The sequence below is a fragment of the Bacillus rossius genome, chromosome 3 (genome assembly GCF_032445375.1).
Source record: "Bacillus rossius redtenbacheri isolate Brsri chromosome 3, Brsri_v3, whole genome shotgun sequence".
Lineage (NCBI taxonomy): Eukaryota > Metazoa > Arthropoda > Insecta > Phasmatodea > Bacillidae > Bacillus > Bacillus rossius.
In genome coordinates this window covers 40,654,834-40,682,134 of record NC_086332.1, presented here as the reverse complement: position 1 = coordinate 40,682,134, position 27,301 = coordinate 40,654,834, and the positions used below count along the sequence as shown (strand labels likewise).

General features: G+C 34.1%; 1 protein-coding gene across 1 annotated transcript in view; it reads left to right on the top strand.

The window, feature by feature from the left end:
• Positions 1-27,301, top strand: part of LOC134530568 (THO complex subunit 4) — a 36,773-nt gene that overhangs the window by 1,745 nt on the left and 7,727 nt on the right. The window contains exons 2-4 of the mRNA XM_063365518.1: positions 3,000-3,155; positions 3,691-3,838; positions 5,070-5,204. Coding sequence (XP_063221588.1) covers positions 3,000-3,155; positions 3,691-3,838; positions 5,070-5,204 — 439 coding nt within the window. The remainder of the gene's footprint in view (positions 1-2,999; positions 3,156-3,690; positions 3,839-5,069; positions 5,205-27,301) is intronic.

Sequence of the window (27,301 nt, the reverse complement as noted above, 5' to 3'; positions counted from 1 at the left end):
ATGGATTTATAGAATAAAAGCAAAAGAACAAATCATTTTATATTAATTTGTGGGCGCCAACAACTTCTAAGAAGTTGTAATTATGAGTAAACTTTAAAAGTATTTAAATATGTCGACTTGATTATGAATGACACAATATTCGCAACGTGATCGGAAAATAACAGTTATCAATTTTCAGTGACATTCAATAATTACCAACAGATATTCATAATTTGTTTCATACCAGTAAAATAGTATCAACCTCACTGAACCTGTTTTATTGCAAGTCTTCAATCAGTGAATGGTTACTATGCAAAATGAATTAATTTTCATTATCCTGACTATTCAGTAGGTAGAGCTGGGTATGTCGTGGAAAAATTCGTTAGTTCGTTAGATTAGATGACATACAACATTTAAACATTAACTCAAGTTGTCATAGAATTAAGCATTCTGGTATTGGCGAAATGAGTATTTAAACTGATTTTACGTGATTTTAACTATTCAGGTGTGTTGGTTTTGTAAAGCTAGTAAGTTTTGCTAGATTCCTTTAAAAATATATGACCGACCCGTAGGAATAGTTCAGTGTGATAGAACTATGCATTACGGTTTCTCTCTTCGTTATACGGGAACTCAGCAACGAATATTCCGCGCCTTCATCCTTGAAACGCCTCTCCGCTGTTCCGTGTCTTCGTCCTGGAAACGCCCCTCCGCCTTTCTACGACTTCGTCCTGGTAACGCCTCTTAACAATTCTTCGTCTTCGTCCTGGGAACGCCTCTCGTTGATTCCAAGTCTTCGTCCTGGAAACGCCTCTCGTTGATTCCGGATGGTCTCGTACTGTCGATTATTCAGTATATTTCTTTCTTCGTCCTGGGAACGCCTCAATATTTCTTCCAATCTTCGTAGCTGTGATTCATATTCTTCATCCTGGGAACGCCTCAATGTTTCTTATAATCTTTGTATAAATACTAATTCCTCTTCAGTTCAATAAATATTTCCAAATTATCAATATTATCAATTTCTTCTATTATTTTCTGCTATTCTTCAAAGTATTCAAAATGTCATAATTCCAACTTCTTCAGTAATATAATTTCACGTCTTGCTTCTACGAAAGTTCCTATCTCAATTCTCCATATTCGTTTTCTCTCTTAAAAATTCCAAAAAAAAAACTTATTTTCCAGCAATAGTTTTTGTTCTACCGTCTTCGACCAATACCAGATTGTTTTACAAACTTTTAGTCATATAATATTAAACATGAAATTTGAAAATACCATCCTTATTGGTTAAACAAAATATCTCATTCCTTGAGCAAAGAAGTTTTACATTAAAATGATATAACTACAAAATTATTGACTTATGGTTCATAGAGAAATAAAGACATGTACACTGAAGTGAAATTATAAAATATGACATATTAATTTAGTTCCTCCATCTTGTTATATAAAGTTCACAAGTCCAACCTTTATAACGTTCATCCCTGGATCCTGAAGGCTTGATCCTGTGGTAAGTACTAGATGCTTGCTGTTTGAATTCCATACATCGAAAAATTCTGATGGCATGATCCTATATATAAAAAAATATTGTTATACAATAATGAATTATGATCGTAAGTCAAATAAAAAAAAAATTCAACCAACAATCATAATTCTTTCTTATTTTGCTATTTCTTTTATATGCAGAATCTTCCGACATACTGAACTAAAACATCAATCATCGTGTACCACAGGATCAAGCCTTCAGGATCCAGGGATAAACTTTGATACATGAAACACCAGCCATAACAAACACACAATATATGAAGGCTGTAATCTAAGAATTCCCTGGAAAGACTGCAAAATTCAATGCGTCACCTAGAAGTATGAGGGAGAACTCTAGGGAAAATTTTTAAGGAGAGAAGAAGAATGAATATAGTGAAAAACTTTATGTTAGTGAGAACGAAAGGTGAATGGAATGTGCTGGATGAGGAGTTTGTGATGGCAAGGAGTGTGACACAATTCAGGAGAAGAGTGAGCAAAAAATAGGGTGGGTGAATGCTTGCCACCGGGCTATTGAATACTTTTTGTATACGTACTACGAAAACACAGGAACATAAAGACCTGTGTCAAAATTGTGTGTGTGAGCGTTCTTTACAATAAGTATCGCTGGTGTAACTGTAAAGTACTTTAACATCAATATTAATCCTGTACTTAAGTTTTTTCAATATTATATAGTTTGCAAATGTGTGATTTTAAAATAGTTTAGTGGATGAATTAGCTCATTACTGTACATACGTGTGTGTTTATTATTTTGTACGTGGTAGTATTTGATGTAAACTTTATCACATTTGTTTTATGCATTTTTTATTGTATGCATGGATGTAATGCTGATAGTTGTGCTTGGATGTTGGCAGTGCTATATATGTATACACAAATGGCTGAAATGTTTATTTTTCCATTGTAAAATTTAACAGATGGTATATGTGAGGAATTTATTTAAGCTTTTGATACTTAATCATTTTGGTATACAATTTATTGTATTTGTCTAGAATTATAATATACCAGATAATTTTAATATGGTGTTCTTCACCTGACTTTCATTTTCTTTGAAACTTGTGGTAAACATTTTTTAACCAGAGTGTTAATAGGCCAATCATAGTGTCACAGCTTGTTCTGTGTTGCTTATTACTGTTAATTGCTGTGATGTCCTCAGCACATTGGCTAAATTATAATCTTGGTGAAATCACATTGATGGCATTTTCATTTCAAACTTTCACAACTTAGTACTGAATTAATTTTCAAAAGTCCGTAGATTAGCTGAATTTTATACTTGCTGACATAAAAATTTATCTTTATTAAACCAGTTTACACGTACAGCACAGTATTAATACTACGTAATGTGTTTTTATTTAAAAGGGGGAGCGTATTCTTATGCAGTTATTTTTGAAATGTAAAGACATGCATTGATGTTGGTGTAGGTGTGTCCCTTCAAGGGGTCCACCTTGCACTGCCGTGCACGTGACACTGAGCTGAGTGCATCGTTGCAGGGGGACATCAACAGCAAGTGGCAACATGACATGTTTGACGGAGCGAGTGCAAGGAAGGGCCGGCTCGGCAGCTATGGTCTGGGCGCGGTGTCCGGCGGCCCGGCCAAGCTGCTTGTGTCCAACCTGGATTTTGGGGTGTCCGACTCGGACATTCAGGTAACCAACAAGTGGAGTTGTACAATGATGGTGTGGAATTTCAAGTTAGGCACTGTTTTTCTGTTTTTTTTTTCTACTAAATAATATTACAATGGTAAAGTCTTTGCCATGTACACTCATAAAATTTTAATATATGTGTTACAAGAAACCGTTAACACCTCAACAATGAAAAGTGTTGTAGCCTCTTCTTTGGTTCCTATTTAGAAGTCCTGAGTATGATTTTGTTTATGTCAGCTCAGTTAAGTGGTAAAAATTTCATTACAGATATTGTAGCATATTCAAGTGGTGCAGTTAAGGCATCTGGTATATTTATCTAACTGAACTCATACATAATCCTCTTTTTTTTATTAATTAATATACAATTTTACTTCTTTGTTTCCAGGGCTTCAGATCGTAAATCTCTCGATTCTACTTTAGTCTAAATGTAAATTATTTTTTTATTATTATCATTATTATTTTAACTTGACACTGACTGTAATATTGCCCTCAAGGAAGGTTAGTGCTTTTTCAGTGAGTGGTTTTATTCTCTTGCCAGGAATTGTTTGCTGAGTTTGGAACGCTGAAGTCTGCTGCTGTCCACTACGACAGATCGGGTCGTTCCCTCGGCTCTGCAGACGTTATTTTCGAGCGACGTGCGGATGCCATCAAAGCAATGAAGCAGTATAACGGTGTTCCACTTGATGGTGAGTTTGTACTGATGTTTGTTACAGATGATCCGTTGTTTTAGAGGTTGGAAAACAGATGTGCATAATTTATTTGCAATTTTTTTAAGCCAATTTTTCCGGTTTCTAAAGAGATGACAAATAAACACACCTAGCATTATGGGGCATACTTATGTACAGTATTTTGTTTCTTTTTTATTATTATTTTACAGTGTAAGGACTAAATGACTACTGCCATCGGTCTTATAAGCACATACATTTTATTCAACCTATTTCATAACTGATGTATTAAATGAAATACCATATATATATATATATATATATATATATATATATATATATATATATATATATATATATATATATATATACACTTTCTTGTTTTGAAATAAATATTTTGTTACCTAGCAATGAAAAAAAATTTTAATTTATTTTAAGATTTAGAATTAGTTTAAAATTCAGCTACTTTTCTTTCATAATAGTATATCAATATTCGTGGGGAAATAATAATAATTCTGTGAGAACATAATTTTTTGTGATTTCTCAGATTCCTAAATATATTACGATATTAAATTTTTTAGATCCTAGCTATAGACATTAACTGAACATGGTAGTTGAAATTATGTATAAATCAATAGACACTATCAATTGAGCACCATGTTTATGCAGACGTAGTAGCTTACTGACTGTATTACTCTATGACACTAGAAACATTATGATTCACAAACAAAAGTGCTATATTCAAGAGGATGTTCACTATAATTGTATGTAATATTGCTGAGCAAGTTACATGGATGCCATTAACCAAAATAGTAAATAACTAAGATTTAAAGTGTAAATATAAGCTGATTTCATTAAATTGTAAAACTTACCAGATTTCACATTATTTCGTGGTATTGTGTAGTTGGAAAAATTTACTTGTTGCTATTAACATGTTATCTCTTGATTAGGGTCTACATAATAAAACAATCTAAATATTTCATTTATTAGAATGTAGAAATTTGGGAATTTTTAAACATAAAACTTTTCCCGATTCTGTTCCATTACCCCTAATATTTTTTTTCCCTCCCATCTGAAAATTTTGCCAAACCAAAATTCTCAATCTCACCCATCCCTAGTAGATTTACTACTTTCAGTTGTGTGTGTTTGTGAATTTTCCTCTCCCCCTATTCAGAATGAGTTCACTAATTGCTTTGTAACATGAGCTATCTTAGCTTGTGGTCTGTATTTTATACAGTGTGCTTTGCTTCAGGCCGTGCCATGAACATTCAAATGGCCATGTCGGAAATCCCATCGATGGTGCGCAGCACTCGGCTAGGGACAAGCAACTTCTCCAGTAGTCGCGCAGCTCGGGGTGGCGGCAGAGGGGTTCGGGCCGGTGCCAGAGGTAAGTTCTTAAACTTACTGGGTCTCGAAGTGGTTATTAATAACATCGTCAATCTATTCTCTAGGGCTCTGCCATGTGGAAGAGCATGCCAACCCGGCGGAGACTAGGTGACAGGGCTTCAACATGACTCGTGTGGGTGCAAGACTTTAATTTCCTCCAACATCATCCGACCACAGGGTCTGGCCTGCTCTGTGCTTAGGACATGCTATTTAACTGTGTAATAAAGTGGGCTCTTATAATATTACTATTAAAAGAACGTGGTATGCAAATAGATAAGAGATGGAAAACAATGTCCTTTGGATGCAGTGAACGTCCTACCTCGGGCGGTGGTCACAGGAAGGCATCCATCTGCCTAACTCAACGACCGTTTGGTCGATTTCGAAACCATACCGACGGCAAAACAAAATCAACCCATCAAAAAAAATTCCTTAATATAAAGCAGATGGGACCCTTCCCTCCTCCCCCCCTTTTTTTTTCTTCCCCCAGTTTAAAAGTTTATAAGCACTTTTTCAGAAAAGGGTGTGTTCTGAAACCCACTTGTGTAGCACGGCTCCATCCTTCTTGTTCCAGGTGTTACAATGTAACTTGTGCACTTGGAGGTAGTAAATGAAAGTTTGGACTGGACTGAAGATTTCCCACACACGTTCAGTCGTGTGGTTGCTGTTGGATGTGTGCTTCATCATAAATATGAAAGAAACTTTGTATGGTGCATTTACAGTTGAAACAAACATGACTGTCTGGACACTCAGATGAGGGACTGATAGTTTGGACTGACGAGATGCTGTGCCCACACACGGCAGTTCAGACTGAGGGCTCTTGGGCCCACTGTCTGATTTGATGGGAAGCCATCAGTTCTGGCTAATCAGTCCACCGTCCTTGCTCATACATGGCAGTTCTGACTGTTCAGTTACGATTTATAAGTAGTGTGTGGGGACAGTAAGTGAAATTTAAGCTGTATGAATATTTTCTTTTAAAAAACTAGTGATGAGTAGGAACCCCAAAAAATAGTGAGTCCCAAAATTCACGAAGAACGATGAATTCTGTTTTTAAATTTTTCACAAAATTTAAACTTGTTTGTGGTTACAAAGTTTGGTGCAAAATACATCTGTTCCCAGGAGTTTATAGTTATTTCTGAAAATGTCACTTGATAGATCAAATATTGTAACACAGAACCAAATTTTAAAATCTAAGTATTTCCATTATCTCAAATGTAGTGCTTTATTCCACTACAGCACATACTGATATTATTTATAAACACCTCAAACACGATACTTTAATATTTGTCCATGCTCTGTTTGCTTGTGTATACACCATATATCTTTGGTTATTAAGTTAAAAAATTGGGATGACTGCTGTTTTTACAAGAGACGCTTCTTGATATTTTATATTAATACCTGGTATATAAGTTTTTCTTTACACCCTAAGTGGAGATAATGTTAATTTCCTGTAAAACTTCCAAACAAATGTGAAAAATAATACAGAATTAACTAGTGGTGCACCGATGCGGATACCGATGAATCGTAATCAGCGATTATGAGTACTTTCCGATTAATCGTAATCAGCGATTATCTTAACGATTACTTTGCCGATTATCAAAGTCCCGGCGTAATTAAGTAGGTTTTTACCGTGTAATATTTTGTTACACATTTAAGGACGAAATACGGTAATATTTGTATATTTTACAAAATTCATCTAACTCCGTCATATGATTACAGATATTTCGTTAAATTTAATAAATCTCATTGCCTCAAACAATAAAAAAATACGTTTTTCCTACACGTTTATTTACGTTTTGTCTTTTGTTCTGTCTTTTGTTTAGTGGCCTTGTACATCACCTATAGCCAGAGACGTAAAATAGATGGCACGCAATCAAAATACCACAAGCAGTTGCAGTGGATTCTATGACAATCGATCTTTTCGAGTCGTAGTAGCGGTTCAAAATCGTGGTCCCGATACCTTCTAGAGTTTATCACTGGGTTTTACAAACTCATTATGGGTATCTTTGGTAACATTATCCGTTGTTGTGTTATTTGTATGTGACGTGAAAAGTGTAAAAGTATTTATAATTTTATATTATTCAGTCAACATAAATAAAATCACATGTCCCAGAATTGGTTTTGAGTCATTTATATATAATTATAGTGAGATGGCGAGTAGGGAGAAAAAAAAGTGAAGTGTGGAAACATTTTTCTATAAACTCAAGTGAACAAAATAAAGCAACATGTTTACGTTATGAAACGATAATTTCTCGATGCAACCTTATGTGATAGTCGATAATAATGCTAGTTTTCCGCAACAAAAACTTACCCATTGTAAATTAAAATTATTAAACTGTAGTTCAAGTTGTTTACAATAACAAATATAAATAGAAGTTAATTTAATTTACACTTTGCAATGACTTAATAGTGTATTTAATATATTTTTATACTGTTATTATAACTGTATTCTCAATTTTACCTAATCTTGTTATTAAATTCACATGGGAATAAAAAAATTTCTGTGCATTATTACACTTAAACAAATTTGTTCATTATAATCGGTAACTGAATCGGTATCTGCCGATTATTGGTCTCAGAATCGGTAATCGGTAAAGTCATATCGGTGCACCACTAGAATTAACTAAGGCTGTGCGGTTATGGTTTTTATTGGTCATTCGCATACCTGCCAATCTTTCCGATTTTCCGGAAGCCTTCCGAATTATAACTGCTCTTTACGATTTTCCGAAATTGTCTGAATTATTCCTATTTTTGTAATTAAAATAGCTTCGCGGTAAAAAGAAGTCTGTGTCTTCCAAATCGATTCAACATTCATCTCGATCAATGTATCGCGTGTTGTGCTCATGACTATTGATTGTTTTTTTTTTTCTTCTTTTTTTTCTTTTTTTCTTTCTCTCTCTCCTCGATTACACAGTTCTACAGAGAGTACGTCGTCACTTGTTTGTTAGACGGTTAGTTCAGATAGGTGATTTTGATTTATAATTTACGAGCTGCTATTACGTATTAAAATTTGAATTTCGAATACATTTAAACTGGCAAAATATGCTGTGGTCAACAAGTGCAACGTGAAACAACTGTTTACGAATTTGTTTACTTTGCTACGGGCTATTGCCGTTGCCTCGTTTAGGTGTTTGTGACAGGTTACGAAGCACAAACTGTCTGCATTATGTTTTCAAAGATGAGTACGAAAAAACAATATTATTACCAAACATTCCGTGATACGTATAGTCCAGAGTTTCCATGCATTTTAAATTCTGATAAAGGGGAAAGGTTTGGCTTTTGTAAGATATGCAGATGTGACATCAACATATCGCATGGCGGTAAAAGTGACATCAGCGTGCACATCAAAAGTGCAAAGTATTTTTCCAATGTAAAATGCCAAGAAGATAATCACAAACTTTCAAGGTTCTTTGTTAAATCTGGGGGTGCAGATCTAGACATTATGCGAGCTGAGTGTTTATTTACTTTGTTTTTGATAGAGCATAACATTCCTCTAGCGGCCGCAGATCATGCAGGTGCGGTTGTCAAAAAAATGTTCCCAGACTCGGAAATTGCCAAGAAATATGGATGTGGGCGTACCAAAACTTCTGCTATTATGAAAGAGATGGCTTCGGGTGCAAAATCCGAAGTAGTGCAGTACTTAAAGAGTGGGCCGTTTTCAGTCGCAACTGATGGTAGCAACGATACTAGTTTAAGTTGTATCCTATTGTAGTTACGTTTTATGATGAATCACAGCATAAAATTGTAAATTTAATTTCCATTCCTGTTTTGGAAGGTGACTGCACCGGACGGAATATTGGTAATTTAGAGCTTTCCCAATTTGAATGTAATGGTATTCCCATTGAACACTGCATTGCATTTTGCTCAGACAATGCAGCTGTTATGATAGGGCATAAAAATGGTGTCGCAGCAGTGTTGAAGGAAAAACACCCTGGGCTTATTGAGATTGGCTGTGTTTGTCATCTAATAAACTTAGCTGCAGAAAAAGCTGCATCTTCTCTGCCAGTAAAAGTCGATGACATTCTTGTAGACATTTTTTATTATTTGGAGAAGAGTTACAAGAGAAAAGAAAGGTTACACAAGTTTCAAGAAGCCAAGAAGTTACAGAAGCCAAGAAAATTCTGAAACATGTGTGTTCAAGATGGCTTTCTCTTAGAAGAAGTTTGTTGAGGGTTTTTGAGCAATGGCAACCATTACTTAGCTTTTTTAAGGCAGAGGTGAAATCAAGTTCTGTTTCCTTTACCAGTCATAAAAAAGAATGAAAGTCCTTTTATGAATCAAGAAGAAAAACTATTTATGTTTCTTTCTTCTGATCTCAATAAAGCACTGTGCATTTCTCATAAATGTTGTGCCATCATTTGAAAAACTGAATGTCATTCTTCAATCATCACCACCTCATATTCACATTTTAAGAGAACTGTTGTAATGATTTTTTAAGAGAATTGATTTCAAACTTTGTAAAACCAAGAACTGTAAATAGTTGCTCATTACTTGAACTTGACTACCATAGTGTCCAGAACCAAAAAGATGACGTGGATTTAGTTATTGGATGTCAAGCATCTATAATTGCACGAACACTTGATGAAAAGGAAAAGCAGGTTTTTTTTTTTTCTTCCAGCTGTTAGGAACTACTTTGTTACAGCTTGTGACTACATTGTTGATAAATTCCCCATCAGAAATGCAGTGTTGAAAAATGCAGAAGTGGCAAGAATGAAAAATATTCAGGATTCCAGCTTTTCATCCGTTCACTATTTTGTGGATTTGTTTCCTTTTATTCTTCCTGTTCAAGAAGAAGGCGAATCAAGAGATGCAGCTATGGATAAAGTGACAAAACAATTCTCAGCTCTTCAGATTGATGATATTTCGGGCATTGTTGCCACGGAAGAGAGTGAAGATAGTGAAGATGTGAAGTGGGCTAAGTTAGCCAAAATTCGTGGAGTTGACGGTATTTTGAAATATGATAAAATTTGTAGAATAATGCTGTCAATACTTTCCATTCCACACAGCAATGCGGAATGTGAAAGGATTTTCAGTTTGGTGAAAAAGAACAGAACACAGTTCAGATCCTCCATGTCCAGTGACACTTTAGAATCCCTTGCAATATTGAAGATAAGAAAATCAAATTTGTGTTATGAACAAAATTTTAGTTCTGAGTTCTTAAAGAGAGCAAAGAAGGCAACAGTTGCTTCTTTAAAGCCACAGTGCTCTAGTGTTCCAAATTAGTTAAGCATTAATTAATTTTTTTTTTTCTTATAATCTACATTGTTTGACTATGTTATACGTATACAGTAAAACCTCTTTATAACACAATTGAAGGGATTAAATTTTGGCATGTTTGTTATAAAGGAGTTCTTTATAAAGGGGTCATTTTTTTTATCCAAAATCTCGAAAAAGTTTGTTTTTTGACAAATTTAATAAGGTATCGATAATAGGAATTTTGAAATACAGTAAACGATCCAAGACAAACACAATAGCCTACATACTGTACACATCAATCATAAAAAATAATAACATGGCACAATTGCAAGAGAATAACTTACAATTAGGCCCTAGCAAATAATATCAACATTTCACAATAAAAACAGAAAATTAATTGATTTGATTAATAAGGACAATCGGCACTGACCCATTAATATGTAATTCTGTACAGGTTACTGTACAATGCAGAAAATATACATCTACTTTTCTGAAAAGTAGTCCCGAATTGAAGTTTGCTTACAGCTGCTGATTTTCATTTCTTGTACAACTGCACACTCTACCTGGCGTAGTGATTTCAAGCTTGACTGATTGTTCGAACAATCTGACGTCAAAAGGAATCTTTCGAGTACGTCAAGAGCAGAATACACATCTTTTCTTGATGGTCTGGTCACTTCAGCTTCAATCTCTTCACCTTCTTCATCTTGTTCATTATCCTTGCATGTTGGTTGAGTTTCATCTGTGGAAGATGAGCTTGTGATGACTGCACTGTCAACCTCAACAAAATCTTCAAATGTAGCACCTGCTGCATTGTTGGTAACATGCTTCCACTCATCCTCATCAACATGTTCAAGTGTTTCATCATCTATTTCGTTAGGGCTAACTTGAAAGCCTGCTCTCTGGAAGCATTTGGCAATGGAAGTTGCTTCAATGCTGCTCCATGCCATACATATGCGTTGCATTGCCTGTAGTATGTTCCACTTCATGTTTTCTGTATCTTGACATTCCATTTTTCTGATGAGGTACTGCACAAGTTGGCGACGGAAAATCCTCTTTACCTGCGATATCACACCTTGATCCATTGGCTGGAGCTTGCTAGTGGTGTTTGGTGGGAAGTAAACCACTTTTACATTTCTCAGTTGTATTCCTTCCACTCTGTGTGCAGAGCAGTTGTCAAGAAACATTAATATTTTCCTGTTCTTACAACCCATTCGTGCATCTACGCTTCCAAGCCACTCACAAAATATAGATGAGGTCATCCATGATTTCTTGTTGAATTTGTAAGGACATGGCAGGTTCTTCACATTTTTAAAGCAGCGGGGTCTTGCAAATTTACCAATGACAAGTGGTGCCAACTTTTCTGTTCCATCTGAATTTGAACACAAAAGAACTGTAAACCTGTCCTTGCTTTTCTTTCCCCCGTGACATGTTTCCCCTTTCAGTGCCAAGGTTTTATCTGGAAGGAGGTTAAAGAACACACCAGCCTCATCTGCATTAAAGATGTTGTTTGGTGCATAACCGGCTGTAATTCCATTGAGTTTTGAAGTCCATGCTTCTTCTACTGCAGGGTCAACAGAGCCTTCTTCGCCAGAAACCTTTAAAGTTGTCAGGCTCCATCGACTTTTAAATCGGTGCAACCATCCATTAGATGCCTGAAAGCCTTCTATCCCCATTCTCAGTGCTTCATACCGTGCCTTCTCCTGCAGAATCGGCCCTGAAATAGGTATGTTTGCTGATCGTGACTCCATCAAAAAATCGAACATTTTCGTATCTAACGCTTCATCTTGGCATGGTCGATATTTCTTTTTATCTGTCCCAAGAAGAACTGCACTGTCTATTTTACTTCTGTTCGAAAGTATAGTCGAGAGAGTTGATGATGGTATTCCATACTTCTTAGCGACGTCAGATTTTTTTTCACCACTATCCACAGCATGCAGAATTTCCATTTTTGTGGCTAGCGAAATTGCATTGCGTTTTCTTTTACCCTCCATCGATCAAAACAAATTAATATTTCACTTCGTTAATTTCGTTGCAGTGTATCGCGCACACAAACATCACACGAATGTAACTAGCGGGCGGTAAAAAAAACTCATAACAGTCAGAGATGTCATACTTAAATGCAGTAATCGTCACCTGGCAAAACAGAGATGAGACTGCAACTGTGGCTATAATCGATAGTTACTGTCGAGGTTTTTCTAAAATGTATTGTCGCAGCTATGGAATAGGTTTTCATAGATGTTTACTTTTTTCAATAGATGTGGTATGTAGCCTGTACTATGGTTATCTATGAAGCTAAGCCAATATTTACGTTGTGAAGTCGAATGTATACATATTACGCGAAAGCATAATACATACAAGGAAATATGTAGCTTGCAAACACTATATCGTGTTTAAAGTTATTTTAGTTCTCGTCCTATGGTAAAAGTAATTCGTAATAACGGAGTTACGTCATGTGGCGAAGAAAAAATGCTCGTTAATTAGAGGTTAATATACGTAAAAAATAATACAGTTTTGGCGGGACCATATTGCGTGTTCGTAATAAAGAGTTTGTCGTTATAACGGTGTTCGTTAGGTCGGGGTTATACTGTATTAATTTTCTGGCAAAATTCTTATCAGGAGCCAAGATATATTCTGTGAGTTGTATTCTTGTGTGAAATATTGTGCTGATCTTCAAGTATCACAGTCAACAGGTAACAACACACAAATATTTTTTAATGTAGCTATAGCTTAGTTAATAGTGGGTGATTTGTGTAATTTAGTTGTATTTTAGCAGTACAAGTCTGCATTGTACCATATAGGTAATTTTTTTGTCGAAATTGGTAATTTTATTTGTGTTTAATAATCTTCCTGATTCAGAATTTCATAGGTTGGCAGGTATGCATTCGGTTTTACATCAAGAACCTCGGTTCTCTGTTCCAATTTAGGTTCTTACAGAGTAAAAAAAAATTGTCATAGCTACACTAAATACGAATGACGTTACCTGGGTAAATATTTGGTTATTAAATATTAAAATACTAAAGAAACACAAACGAGGTGTGAATTCATTGCATTGGCCTGAAACATTAAGTATTTAAAAAAATAACTTTAAACCTTGTTATAGGTAGACCAATTATTGCTGGTATCAAAATCCTGATGGCAAAGATACATTCTAATTTTTTGGTTTAGCATTTTTGGCATTCATTTTTTACACACTCACACTGTAAACGGTCACACGTTTACAGGTTGATTTCATTCAGTATTTCATGTTTATTGTAAATTAATTATTTTTAAATATGCATTTGTATTATAAATTGTACCAGCAACCTCACTAATAGGGATAGCTAAGGCAAGCCAGTATGTATAGTCTTTGGAAATTGCCACAGTTTATTAATTTATTGTCTTCATTTATTATTCTTTGGATTCCAATTCCTTTTTCTGCAAGCTTTACATGAGTTGTACACAGGGTTTGATTACAGTACATTTGATTTTTACTACGACTGCTTAGTATTCTTCCTCCTAGTTGCGAGCTCGCTGATTGCTACAACAATCCTGGAAAGTGGAAGAGAGAGTTGTAAAACGAAAAAAAGAAAGGATAGAGGGAATTCCACGACGCCATGGTCGACAGAAGACGTTTCCCTTGCGATGTGTCTCCAAAAACCTGGTTCCCGCAATGGAAACAAGAAGTTTGTGTCAACCACGATAGTTAAATACTAAAGTGTTAGCAGAGTATTCAGATAGGAGAATTCTGAGTTCATCTACCTCAGAATACAGGGTATACGCCTTACCACGACATACGAGGCGTTTCGTGAGTGCTTCCAGCATCGCGACTTCTACATCTGATTCCTGTTATCTCGTGGTGAGAACTTTCCTTGTTCCACGTTTTCAGGACCATTTTGTATCGCTGATCCAGTCACTGAATCGTAGCCTACGGCAGTCGTAGTTGATTAGAACTCTCTTACAGCATCCCTTTCTACAAGTTCCTGCGACCATTCACCGATCTACTCAGAAGTCCTGAGTGGCCGAAGAACATGATCCACCACAAAGAGAGCTAGTACCGGTAGTTTTAACCATTGAGAATTCAGTAATGACAGTGTAATATCAAAACTTGGCCCGAGTTCATTTATATCTGGCTATCTGTATTTGGTAGGTTACTTCTAAGCTGGTGCAACGTTAGGGTATCTGAACATAATTTTTCTATTCAGACTTGTTCAGATCATGAGTATTCATTTCAAGTGTTGTACCTACCTATGTGCTGAAAACTAAGTATCAATAATATATAGTAATATTCTGATATTGATTTACTTATTTGATATTATTAGTTTTGGTACTAAGCTACTAACCATACACGAATACAGCCAACCACCATACTTTGCCAGCCAGTTACAGTAAAACACCGTTTTAACGAACTTCATTAGAGCGAACAATTCATTACTACGAACTATGCCTTTGGTCCCGTCAGACGTCCATATAACATAACGTAAAAAAATTTCACTAGTACGAATTTTCTCGTTCAAATTTTTTAAATATTCTATAAATATTCATTTGAACGAACACTTTTCTGCCCAGCACGGTAAACGACAAACTGCCATCTTATTTATTTTGATACGCGCCATAGATGACTGCAATGGACTAGTGTTGAAATTAATGCACAAAACTGGTGTAGCGACTAAAGCGCTGCATTGTGGTGTTCGCTGACATTACTCTTTGTTCTATGCTCGCACGACGTGTTTGACCGATGCGAAGTGCTACATCATAAAGTATTGCTACACACACATCTCTGGTCGTTTTCTTGTTTATTGTTTGAGAAACGTGCGGTAGCCTACAACTCACATAGTTTCGGTTCCCTAGCACGTTCGTGCAACTTCGGATTTCTCTCAAAAATTGAAATTAAAAAAATCGAAGGGTTGTGTTAGGTTAGTCACAACATGCTTGATCTTCTGATTTAGCGGCTGAAGTGGCGTTAATACCAAAACGCAAAACTTCGGAAATCTTCGCAAATTCTTGCAGGGAACCGAAACGTGAGTTGTAGGCTTCCCAGAAACGTGGCTATACTACATGTATAACTTATTTTTACATGTGTAGGGTGCATTTGTTTTTATAGTTTAAAAAACCGTACTACTGAACATGTCTTCTAGGAAATGACTTGAAATGTTAAAAGCAGTAGATAAAGAAAATAAAACGACTGATGTGGCTAAAAAGTTAGGTATCTCCAAATCAACATTATCCACAATTCTCACCCAGCGATCCAGTTTGGAAGACAATAAAATGTAAAAAAAATTCCTAACTTTTAAATTTTATATTTTTGATTTATTACATCATCTTTGCAAACAGCTTGTCTTGATTCCAAAGGTAGGCTTACTGCTTTGGCAAACAACTTACCTACGTATTTCTGTATTGTACATATACATACTAGTATGTATGTATGTATGTATGTATGTATGTAGTATGTATCTTGATCCCAAAGTATAGCTGTTAAAGTAAATGATGCTTGTACCACTCATATTGGTATTAGATTTTCTACTTTGTTTTTTAACAAGATCGAATTATGTTCAAAACCCCAAAACAGGCAATCATTGTGATTTCGGTATAAAGAACTTCATTATAACAAACTGCCATAATTTTGGTCCCTTCGTGTTCTTTATAATGAAGCTCTACTGTATATGCTTTACCCTTAACATACACTACATCGTAATATCAAATTTGAGAAAACATTAATCTTTAATTAATCAAATATAGTAACTGTGGCGTGTTAGCTGTGTCAAACGCAGTTGTAGTAGCTATAGAGCATCCCACTCTTAGATTGCAGTGTGGAAGTAAATGGGCGCATTCTCTCTCTCTCTAACACACGCCGATTGCCGTTAGCACTGTCCTTGTTTCTTCGTGCGTTGTTGCCAAATATCAAACGAAATTTAAAATTTTAATTTTCGGACCAAGCTTTTTTTCATATTGTATAGAATCAAAATACGCATCAGGCAATGCTTATTTTAAATAATTAACAATATTTTAAGTGTCAGAAAAAATTAAAAAACATAACTTATTCGCTGCGAACTGTTTTGAAGTATTCCGATATGTTTCACATCAAAAAAAGGAAACCAACATGTGTATTCCATTCAGATTTTTTTTTATTAGTAAATTAATGCCTTAGGACGCCACCGAACAAATGTTAAGACAAAAACTGTACAGGTTTCACTTAAATAATTTTTTTAATATATTGAAATGCAATTTCTCGCAAACTGACACATCAAAAAGTTGTGCACCACACCTTACCTCTATTCATAAAATATTTGAGGTTATGTACAAAGGCAGGCGGATGCTGAAAGCTCGTGGACCAAGGCTCATGAAGTGTTTTGATGTGCGTAGGGGTTAGTTAGAGTATCAACAGGGCTGACTGGTCATGCACACTCACAATAAACTATAAGAGTATTATTCAATGATTAAATAAAAAGGACAATTTCAGATAAATAATTTATTTTTTATGTAAATTATTTTTTAAATCTCAACACCCTGACCATATTATATTACCATATTATATTATCACTAGTATTTTAAATTATTTCTTACATGATACTGATTTTATTATGTTTAAGTTTTATCTTATCTGGGGCCCCTTACAAAAACGAATAAAAATTTTTTTGTTTACTATTAAAACAAATTAATAATTACATGATGAATTCCTTACAAAACAAAAATTTTTTGTTTATCAAAATATCTTTAGTCCATGTTACATTGTTTCGTTGCTTGTAAATTACATATTTTAAATAAGACGTTACATTGGTTCAAAAAAAAATTCTTTAAGATAGAAGAGAAGACAAAGTTTGACGAGAAGTCCGATGAGGTTAAGTTCACGAAATTTTCACATTATGTAGAGTTGATTAAAAAAGGTTAGTAGTTCATGCCAAAAATAATGAAATAGTCGTCGGCTTTCCTGAATTAGGTGCGGTCACATCATTTTGCTTCCGGGCTGCCGGGGACAGGCCCCCAACACCACAGCACAAGTTGGTTCAAGTGTACCGCATGGCCGGTATCGTGGATTACCGCGTGGCCGGTATCGTGGAACCGCTAATTAACATAAAATAACAAAGAATATTAACACGCCCGGTGTTACAAATATTACCCTACGTTATTGAGACATAAAACAACAAAACTTACCACTTAGTGCGGTTGTAGATGCTTAATGCATCTTGAAAACTTTAAATCACACAAGAACGAATTTTTGAGTTACTACATCATGGCGTCAAAGTGCTGGAAAAGACTGTTTGTGGTCAGTAAGTGCAAGACGAAGAAGGACATTGAACATGGCACTCGTAGAGAGTACCTTTTAGAAAATCAAAAGATCGATAATACATTAATTCTATTACAAAAAGATTGACTTATAATTTGATAAATATACCTTCACATATTTACCATAATAATTAAATTGTAAACACATTATTCATAATAGATTCAAAAAAAATACATTGACACAATAAAAAAAACTTGGTGTTCAAACATTTAAATTACACATAATTATAATTATTACAACTTCGTTCAAAATTAACCTTTAAATCTTTAAATGACATATTACCATTAACAAATACCAATATAAAACACTGAAAACGTGTGGAAACCAGTTAGCCCAAAAAAAAATTATAAATAAATAAGTTGAGCAAGTGCCACCAACATTACAACGGCACATACTCCCCCCCTCAAAGCAGACGCTACTTTCTTAAAGTATTAAGTATTTTATTTTTATTATTATATTATTTATTTTATTTATTTATTTTTATTTATTATATTTATGTATTTAAAAATTTAAATATATATATATATATATATTTTTTATTTAAAAAGTTGCCATTAAAACAAAAGAGACATAGTAATTAATGATGTCAAAACTACAAAGACTGTATTAGATATAGAAATCAAGACATTAAATCATTATACTGCTGAAGAAACAAACACCACAGACACGAGCACAAAACCTATATATATATATATATATATACTGAGAACAACAAAATATTATCCTTACAAACTCAATACTCAATGAGAAATATTCACCTCTACATATAATTATTATATAAACTGGGGACCACTCATCCCTTCTTATTAAAAAAAATTATTTAAATGCTCGCTCAAAAAAAATACCATAGAAAACTTGGTCTCGACATCAACATCAATTAGCTGAACGTAGGATGCTAACATACCTGCGAGAGAAAAATCTCAAAGCTAAAGTGTAAATTAATCGAAGATCAGACTACCAAAATACCGAAACTTTTTATGTGTGATTGTAGAACAAACAGGACAGAATGGTGGTACAAATACCCAGGACAACCAGTTACATACTATATATATAAAAGAGGACCATACCTCATATAAAAAAAATGCCCGTCGGCTTATTCAGAATAGTGGGGACTCTTTACCTCCTACTTATTCAGCTTAATGGGGGGTTCTCCTACCTCCTCCATATTAACATAATTGGGGATTCTCTACCCCTTCTTATTATAAAAAAAAAAACTTGGGGATTCTTTACCTCTTCTTAAATCCTGGTCACAAAATCCTGATCTTATGATACCGCTCTGAAGACTGCAGCTCAAACAACACATGAAGATAAACATGAGCCCAAACAAAAGGAAACAAAAATCTTTAAAATGGTTATTCAGCGACAACACAAAATTGAAAATAAAAAAAGAGAAAACGGTCGTCCAAAGGTGAATGACTAAGTCCCATACCTTAGACACTCAAGAGATAATTTAGCACCTGCAAAAGCAAGCTTGACCACTAACACAAAATATAACATGAATAAAATTACGATTCAGCAAAGGTGAAGTGAAAAAAAAAAAGAACTGCCTGCAATATATTAAAAGGAAAAATTTTTGAGAAGAAATCAGTTGAAACCATACCTTACAATGAAGAATGTGTCACTATAAGACAATCCCACCAAGCAGAACTCCACTACACGAAATTCACCAGAGATGGCTGTAACGGTGAGTCGCAGCAACACCGAGCCGAAGCTGCAACCACCCTAGCAAACTCCATGCAGCAGACACCCCACCGGAGAGATGTCATACAGCAACAACCCTAGTACACAAATCAAAACAAGAAGGAACATCTAAATTCAAAACCAAAAAAAACTTGCAAAACAAAAAAATTGAAAAAATGATTAAGTGATGACACTACACGGTGTAATGTGTGGAACACATGTGCAATGGCTGTATCGTGTGGAGAGATGTACAAGACACACAACACCTACATGAACTAACAACACATAACCTATAAAACAGAAATTTCAAAAAAAAGTATATGTTTTGGATGACCAGACAAGAAACAAAACGGATATATTCAAATGTTATTTTAAAAGATGACACTAGCAAGACAAACAAAATAGAAAAGCAATGAATCAAAGCTAGCACTCAAAATAAATTAATTATTATTTAAAAACAAATAAACTCACAAAATATATTAATCTAAATTTAAATTATTATTAAAAATGAGTGATTGGATCTTCCATGGCAGATATATGGTTTGATAAAAAAAAATGACTGAGGCCTGCAAAAAATGAAAAGTGCTGGTGAAGCCTAAACACTTCTCAACAGGACTTGGCACTGGCTCACTGGCTCTAGCTCAGAGGACCTGCCTAAAATAAAAATTGACCAAAGTCGACAACACAATTAAAACACAACCCAAATATCGTCTGGAAGTCACTTACTCCCAGAATAGAAAATTACATACATACCTTGTATCAAAACTATAAAACTTTATAATAGTGCTTAAAGAAAAGATTCAAAAGAGAAAACGACAAAATTCTAACAAGACAACCACTGACCTTTTACTGCATCTCACTGAAACAAAATAATTAAAACAAAACAAAGCAAAATAGTGAAATTAAAATAAAAAATTAATAGGCTCAAGAAAAAAAATTCAAATGAAGATCCAACACAATTTAAGACAAAAAGAATATATTACCCAAATACTTGATTCAAAAGTAAATATACTGCAAATTAGATACTTATAAAACAATACCATAACCTCAATTATTAAACTGTGCAATGAAAAGCACTAGAACACACCTTAAATGAACATATTAGTGAAAACGGCAAAATGTCTCTTGTAAGAAATTAGATAAAATACATACCCAAGATGACCTACAACAAAACATGGGCAAGGAAACAACATAAGAGATTATTAAAACAACCTGCTATAAAAAGAACTTATTAAACGATGGCAACAAAACAAGAAAATATACCTATCATGGTTAGATTATGAAAAACGTGCCCCAAATGGTGATACACGAAAAGTAAACAAACATCACATCAATTAAATATTACTGAAGAAACCACAGACTTTTCAACATATGGCAATCTGCAAAAAAAATCAGAAACATGGAAATATTATGAAAACGAGAAATAATATGCGAACAATTCTCTCACGAACAAAACCTGCAATCTTATAAAATTGAAATATCATTTAGAATTATATTAATAAAGAATATGCAAATTATGAAATTATAACAACAATTTATAGGTTAAAAGGAATATAAATTTTAAAACTCTAAAATAACTTGCGACAAATTAAACGACAATTACCAAACATAACCTCAATCTTACATGGTTAACTAAAACAAAAAAATATCAGTGTTGAAATTAATCTAGTTGTTACACCAAACCCTAAATTATGTGAAATGGACATAAAAAAACTGATGAAAATAAAACATGAAGATAACAAATGACTCCAAAAAAAATATACCAAAATACATACCCCAAATACCAACTAATAACCACATGATTACTTGAACATAAAAATTCAAACTAAGAAAACCCTATAACCAAACTTGTTCCCCAGAAATAATATATTAAAAAAAATTAAATGTTGCAACAACTTAAAAACTAGTACCATGGTTTTTTATTTTATGTTTTATGTGCACAAACCTGTTATTACATTACCTTTACTTTAGGCACACCTTAATTTATTTAGCAAGTTTCTTGGGACTCAAAGACTAGGAACAGTGGGTGATCAGGCCACGATCGACTGAGCCAAAGGCCCAAATGAAACTAAAACACTTGAAGGAATAAACTAAATAACCTAACGAAGCTAACATGCAACGAACCTGGATAAAAACAACACAACTGGTGTAAACAACCGGACTACCAACCTCACTGATACAAATATAGCCAGAAACTGAAAAGACCAAATTTGTTTAAATTATGAAAGACACATACTTTAACGAGCAAAAATTTAATTCTCCTACCAATTAAATGTCACTGAAATAAAAAAAAAAACTTTGAAACTGAAAATACCACTTCACGATTGAAAATGTGATGAGAGCAACATATGAAATCAAGAAATCTCATTAAACTTCATTAAATACCATATAAAGAAAACACTTCAAATAAAAATAGATTGCCATAAAAAAAGATTATCACCACTATGTTCACCATTAAATTAGATAGTCATAATAATACTTGAAGATCATAGATAAGAAAATATTTTTAGGTTAAACCAACAGTAAATAGAGAAATCATACAGAAATTATTTAAAGGTTTAAAAATGTATGAGACTTGTCTAAAAAAAAAAATGTTTACTCAAAAAAATATATATATATTTAACCCATAACAAAAACTATTATTTAAACATAAATTAAAACAACATCAAAACAAGCTTCAGAACCACGGGCTCTGCTACCATTACTGCACCACACCTTACCTCTATTCATAAAATATTTGAGGTTATGTACAAAGGCAGGCGGATGCTGAAAGCTCGTGGACCAAGGCTCATGAAGTGTTTTGATGTGCGTAGGGGTTAGTTAGAGTATCAACAGGGCTGACTGGTCATGCACACTCACAATAAACTATAAGAGTATTATTCAATGATTAAATAAAAAGGACAATTTCAGATAAATAATTTATTTTTTATGTAAATTATTTTTTAAATCTCAACACCCTGACCATATTATATTACCATATTATATTATCACTAGTATTTTAAATTATTTCTTACATGATACTGATTTTATTATGTTTAAGTTTTATCTTATCTGGGGCCCCTTACAAAAACGAATAAAAATTTTTTTGTTTACTATTAAAACAAATTAATAATTACATGATGAATTCCTTACAAAACAAAAATTTTTTGTTTATCAAAATATCTTTAGTCCATGTTACATTGTTTCGTTGCTTGTAAATTACATATTTTAAATAAGACGTTACATTGGTTCAAAAAAAAATTCTTTAAGATAGAAGAGAAGACAAAGTTTGACGAGAAGTCCGATGAGGTTAAGTTCACGAAATTTTCACATTATGTAGAGTTGATTAAAAAAGGTTAGTAGTTCATGCCAAAAATAATGAAATAGTCGTCGGCTTTCCTGAATTAGGTGCGGTCACATCATTTTGCTTCCGGGCTGCCGGGGACAGGCCCCCAACACCACAGCACAAGTTGGTTCAAGTGTACCGCATGGCCGGTATCGTGGATTGCCGCGTGGCCGGTATCGTGGAACCGCTAATTAACATAAAATAACAAAGAATATTAACACGCCCGGTGTTACAAATATTACCCTACGTTATTGAGACATAAAACAACAAAACTTACCACTTAGTGCGGTTGTAGATGCTTAATGCATCTTGAAAACTTTAAATCACACAAGAACGAATTTTTGAGTTACTACATCATGGCGTCAAAGTGCTGGAAAAGACCGTTTGTGGTCAGTAAGTGCAAGACGAAGAAGGACATTGAACATGGCACTCGTAGAGAGTACCTTTTAGAAAATCAAAAGATCGATAATACATTAATTCTATTACAAAAAGATTGACTTATAATTTCTTAAATATACCTTCACATATTTACCATAATAATTAAATTGTAAACACATTATTCATAATAGATTCAAAAAAAAATACATTGACACAATAAAAAAAACTTGATGTTCAAACTTTTAAATTACACATAATTATAATTATTACAACTTCGTTCAAAATTAACCTTTAAATCTTTAAATGACATATTACCATTAACAAATACCAATATAAAACACTGAAAACGTGTGGAAACCAGTTAGCCCAAAAAAAAATTATAAATAAATAAGTTGAGCAAGTGCCACCAACATTACAACGGCACAGTTGACCCGCGGAAAAAAATTTTCTATTAAAGATAGATGGGAGACGAAAGTGAGAAAAATGTTCACAATGAACTGAATTAGTTTTTAAAAGCAGCCCTATCTCAATTGCTTCTACAGTTTCCGTGGAAATAGCTGTTAAAGATGTGTCTTATCAGTACAAGAGCGCGAGCTGCCGTCGTAAGAGGAAACAGGGTCGTGTGTTTAGATAAGTGGGGTTCTGTCCTACAAGCAATTTCAAATACATGGCTTCCTTAGTCAACAAAAAATATTATAATCGCTTCTTGAACATAATATGTAAAATGTATGAAATAAATACGAAGGAATTCAATAGCGATCATGGTACAAAATTTTGAATTATTTTTCTATCCTTCTCAACACCAAGCATCTTATCAAACATTGTTTTAGACAAAGTTTTGGAAAATAATTATAATATTATTACAAACAATTTAAACAGATTTGATAAGGTGTCTACTAAGGCAGTTACATTTTTTGTCCGGTGAAATTTTTTTTCGAACCCATGCAGTTATGGCTGGTCGTATCAAAAATGTATCTAGAAAACATTTTTCGGCATTAGGTAATCCGAGTTATCATACGTTAAAACGGATTCGATATTATTCATATTATGGGAGTTGTTGCGATTTTTCTGTTTTTCAAAAAATCTTCCCCATTTCGAACCAATTGTTCGGATTTTTCCCATAAATTACTCGACCGAGAATTTCCATTACCGTATTTTATTTATCATTTTGGACATGACTTGTCCAAAAATACGGCATTTATCGGGCCCATGAAAATGTGATAAATATATATAATTACTAGATAATGCCCGGCATGCGTTGCAATGCCTCAATCAATTTTTTTTTGTAATTTTTTAAACGTATACTAAGCATCTCTCTTTATCTCTCTAATTCTCTATCTCTCTATGTTTATCTCTATAACTCTCTCTATCTTTCTATTTATATCTCTATCTCTCTATATATCTTTCTAGCGGATCCGACAGACATTGTCCTGCCCAAATATACTTTTTGTGAGATATGGATATGGCGGTAAGTATTTCTACGCTGGACATTTTGTATCTTCTCATTATACATACCCCTCCTCTTGGGCACGCCACTGCCGTTACCAAAAACCTTTCCCATGGTTACGCAGAAGGAAACAACAATGCAAAAGCCCGTTGCCATGGAGGCTAATTATCAACAATGCTTAGTTTTTTTGCTTTTAAAGCGTGTATTTTTAGTTTTTCTTAACTCAGAATCGAGATAAAATATCCAATTGTGAATCTTAACCATCCTCGAATCCCCGTGAACTCACACACAAAATTTCATCAAAATCGCGTACAAACAGACAGACAGAAAAAGTACTGTTTTATTATAGTAAGATAGATAGATTATTCTTACATGTTCGCATCCATGCAGTATATGAAAAATCAGCATGCATAGCCCCACACCTATAACTATACGTATCTGCTGCCCACGACTTTTTCCGCATGGAATTTTGTATTATCTTGCACCATTTAGAAATTTAAACATGATAACATAACAGTTGATACAGTTGTAATAGTTTTCTTATGTTCACAAATGATAATTTTTCTCACCTCTATTTCAGTCTTTGCAATAAAAATATGTTACTACCTAAATTTTGAGTAAATATGTTTCTACTTTCAAATGTAATGACGGGAAGACACTTCATAAAATGTCTTTGTAAACCACATTTACTGTTTTTTCCATCTCGATCTAGAATGTAAAGATTGTCTGCATTACTGACCCGTGAGCAAGCTACATACATTTCAGAGAGAGAGAGAGAGTGAGAGAAAGACACCTACTGAATGTCTATCCAACTAATTTTTTTATGAGAGCATATTTTCATTAAATAAATCATGAAATCATTCAACGATAAAAGCTGTTTATTTAATTAAGCGGACGGGTTTGCTCCAAGGAGAAAATTGACGCGGCGAGACCTCGTGGACATAGAGAAATGACACACACTCACTATTTGTGTGGCTATGAAACATGATTTTTTTCTGCAATTTAAATTGTAATATACAAAAAGAGTATTGAAAATTGAAACAAATATGGCGACACTATAAACTGTCAGGATCTTTATTTTTTTCTTACTCTCTACTTAGTTCCTTACAATAGCAAAACTTAATGGCTTCTAATAATGCGTTGCAATTTTTGCTTTTAAAGCGTGTTTTTTTTTAGTTTTTATTAACTCAGAATCGAGATAAAATATCCAATTGTGAATCTAAACCATCCTCGAATCCCCGTGAACTCACACACAATATTTCATCAAAATCGGTCCAGCCGTCTAGGAGGAGTTCAGTGACATACACACGCACACAAGAAATATATATATAAAGATTTATATATATATATACATATATATATATATATATATATATATATATATATATATATATATATATATATATATGGGACTAGCTGCAGTACCCGGCTTTGCCCGGGCTGAACACCGGGTGATATATTGTCCGCGAGTTACAACAAAATGGATAGCGATATGTCCAGTGTGGTGGATATTAAGAAATGACACATAACTACTGTTTGTGTATCTGTGACCTATGGTTTTCTGTTTACCCATGGCGATTGGTTGAAAGGTTTAGAAGTTGATGCGCTACAGCGCCATCTAGCGGCGAGTTAAAAAAAAATGGTCAGCATAAAAACCTTCTCCATGATAAAAACACTTTGATGTGCTAACTTTTATGGCGATCGGTCAAACGGTGTAAGATTTTATCGACGTCATACATACCAAAATCCAATTATATATATTCTTATATTTCGAAATTTTAGGGCTTTCACTTTTGCGAAAAGTGGATGTTCAGGACCTCGAATGGTTTGGAACACTCCATCTAGAAAGAAATGATATTTGAAATTCCTGAAATTGTCGAAATTTTGGGGCTTTGTCCCCAGAGGGGGTGGGGTGATTTTGAGGACCCTGAATGGCTGGGAAACAATAAAAATCGAAAGAATGATATTTTAAATTTTTTAAATTTTGGGGTTTTGACCCCTGAGGGGGGGTGTGTGGATATTGAGGACCCCGAATGGCTCGTAAACACTCCAATTCGAAAAAGAATAGGTTTTTGGAAATTTTGGAAATTTTTTTAATTATTGGGTTTTTGACTCCTTGTGGGGGGAAGGTAGTTTGAGGACCCCGAATGGCTCGGAAACACTCCAAATAGTAAAAAAAGTATTCTTAAATTTAAGAATTTTTTCGAAATTTTGGGGTTTTGCATTCCCCCAATCCCCTTACCACAAATTTGTTGGAGAACACGTCTTTGGGTAAACGTTCCGCCATCTCCCGGACACTTTAGTTAGTAATGACTTAATTTTAATACAATTTCCTCCAATTTTTCGAAATTTTGTGGCTTTTTTCCAGAGGGCCCTGAATGGCTCGAAAACGCTTAAAATCGAAAGAGAAAGATTTTTTAAAAATTTTAAACTTTCGAAATTTTGGGGCTTTAACCGCCTGGGGGGGGGGGGGGGGGTGATGTTGAGGACCCCGAATTGCTTGGAAACACTCCAAATCAAAAGAGATATAAAGGAAAACTTATTATCTACCTATGAATAATTTTCTAAATAAATTAATAAATAACTCTATGTTTAAGAATTTACGTACATGCATAATATTAAACTTCAAACTATACACACCAAAAAAAACTAAGGATGTTTGTGAAACTATTTTTTATTTGTCATAATGTTTAAAACATTTGTAGGATTTGTTGATATGTAAAACTGTGGTGGCCATATTCCGCTTATCCAAAGGAGTATAGAAATTAATAGAGATATCACACCCTGTACACACCACAAATCTTTGAATTAAGT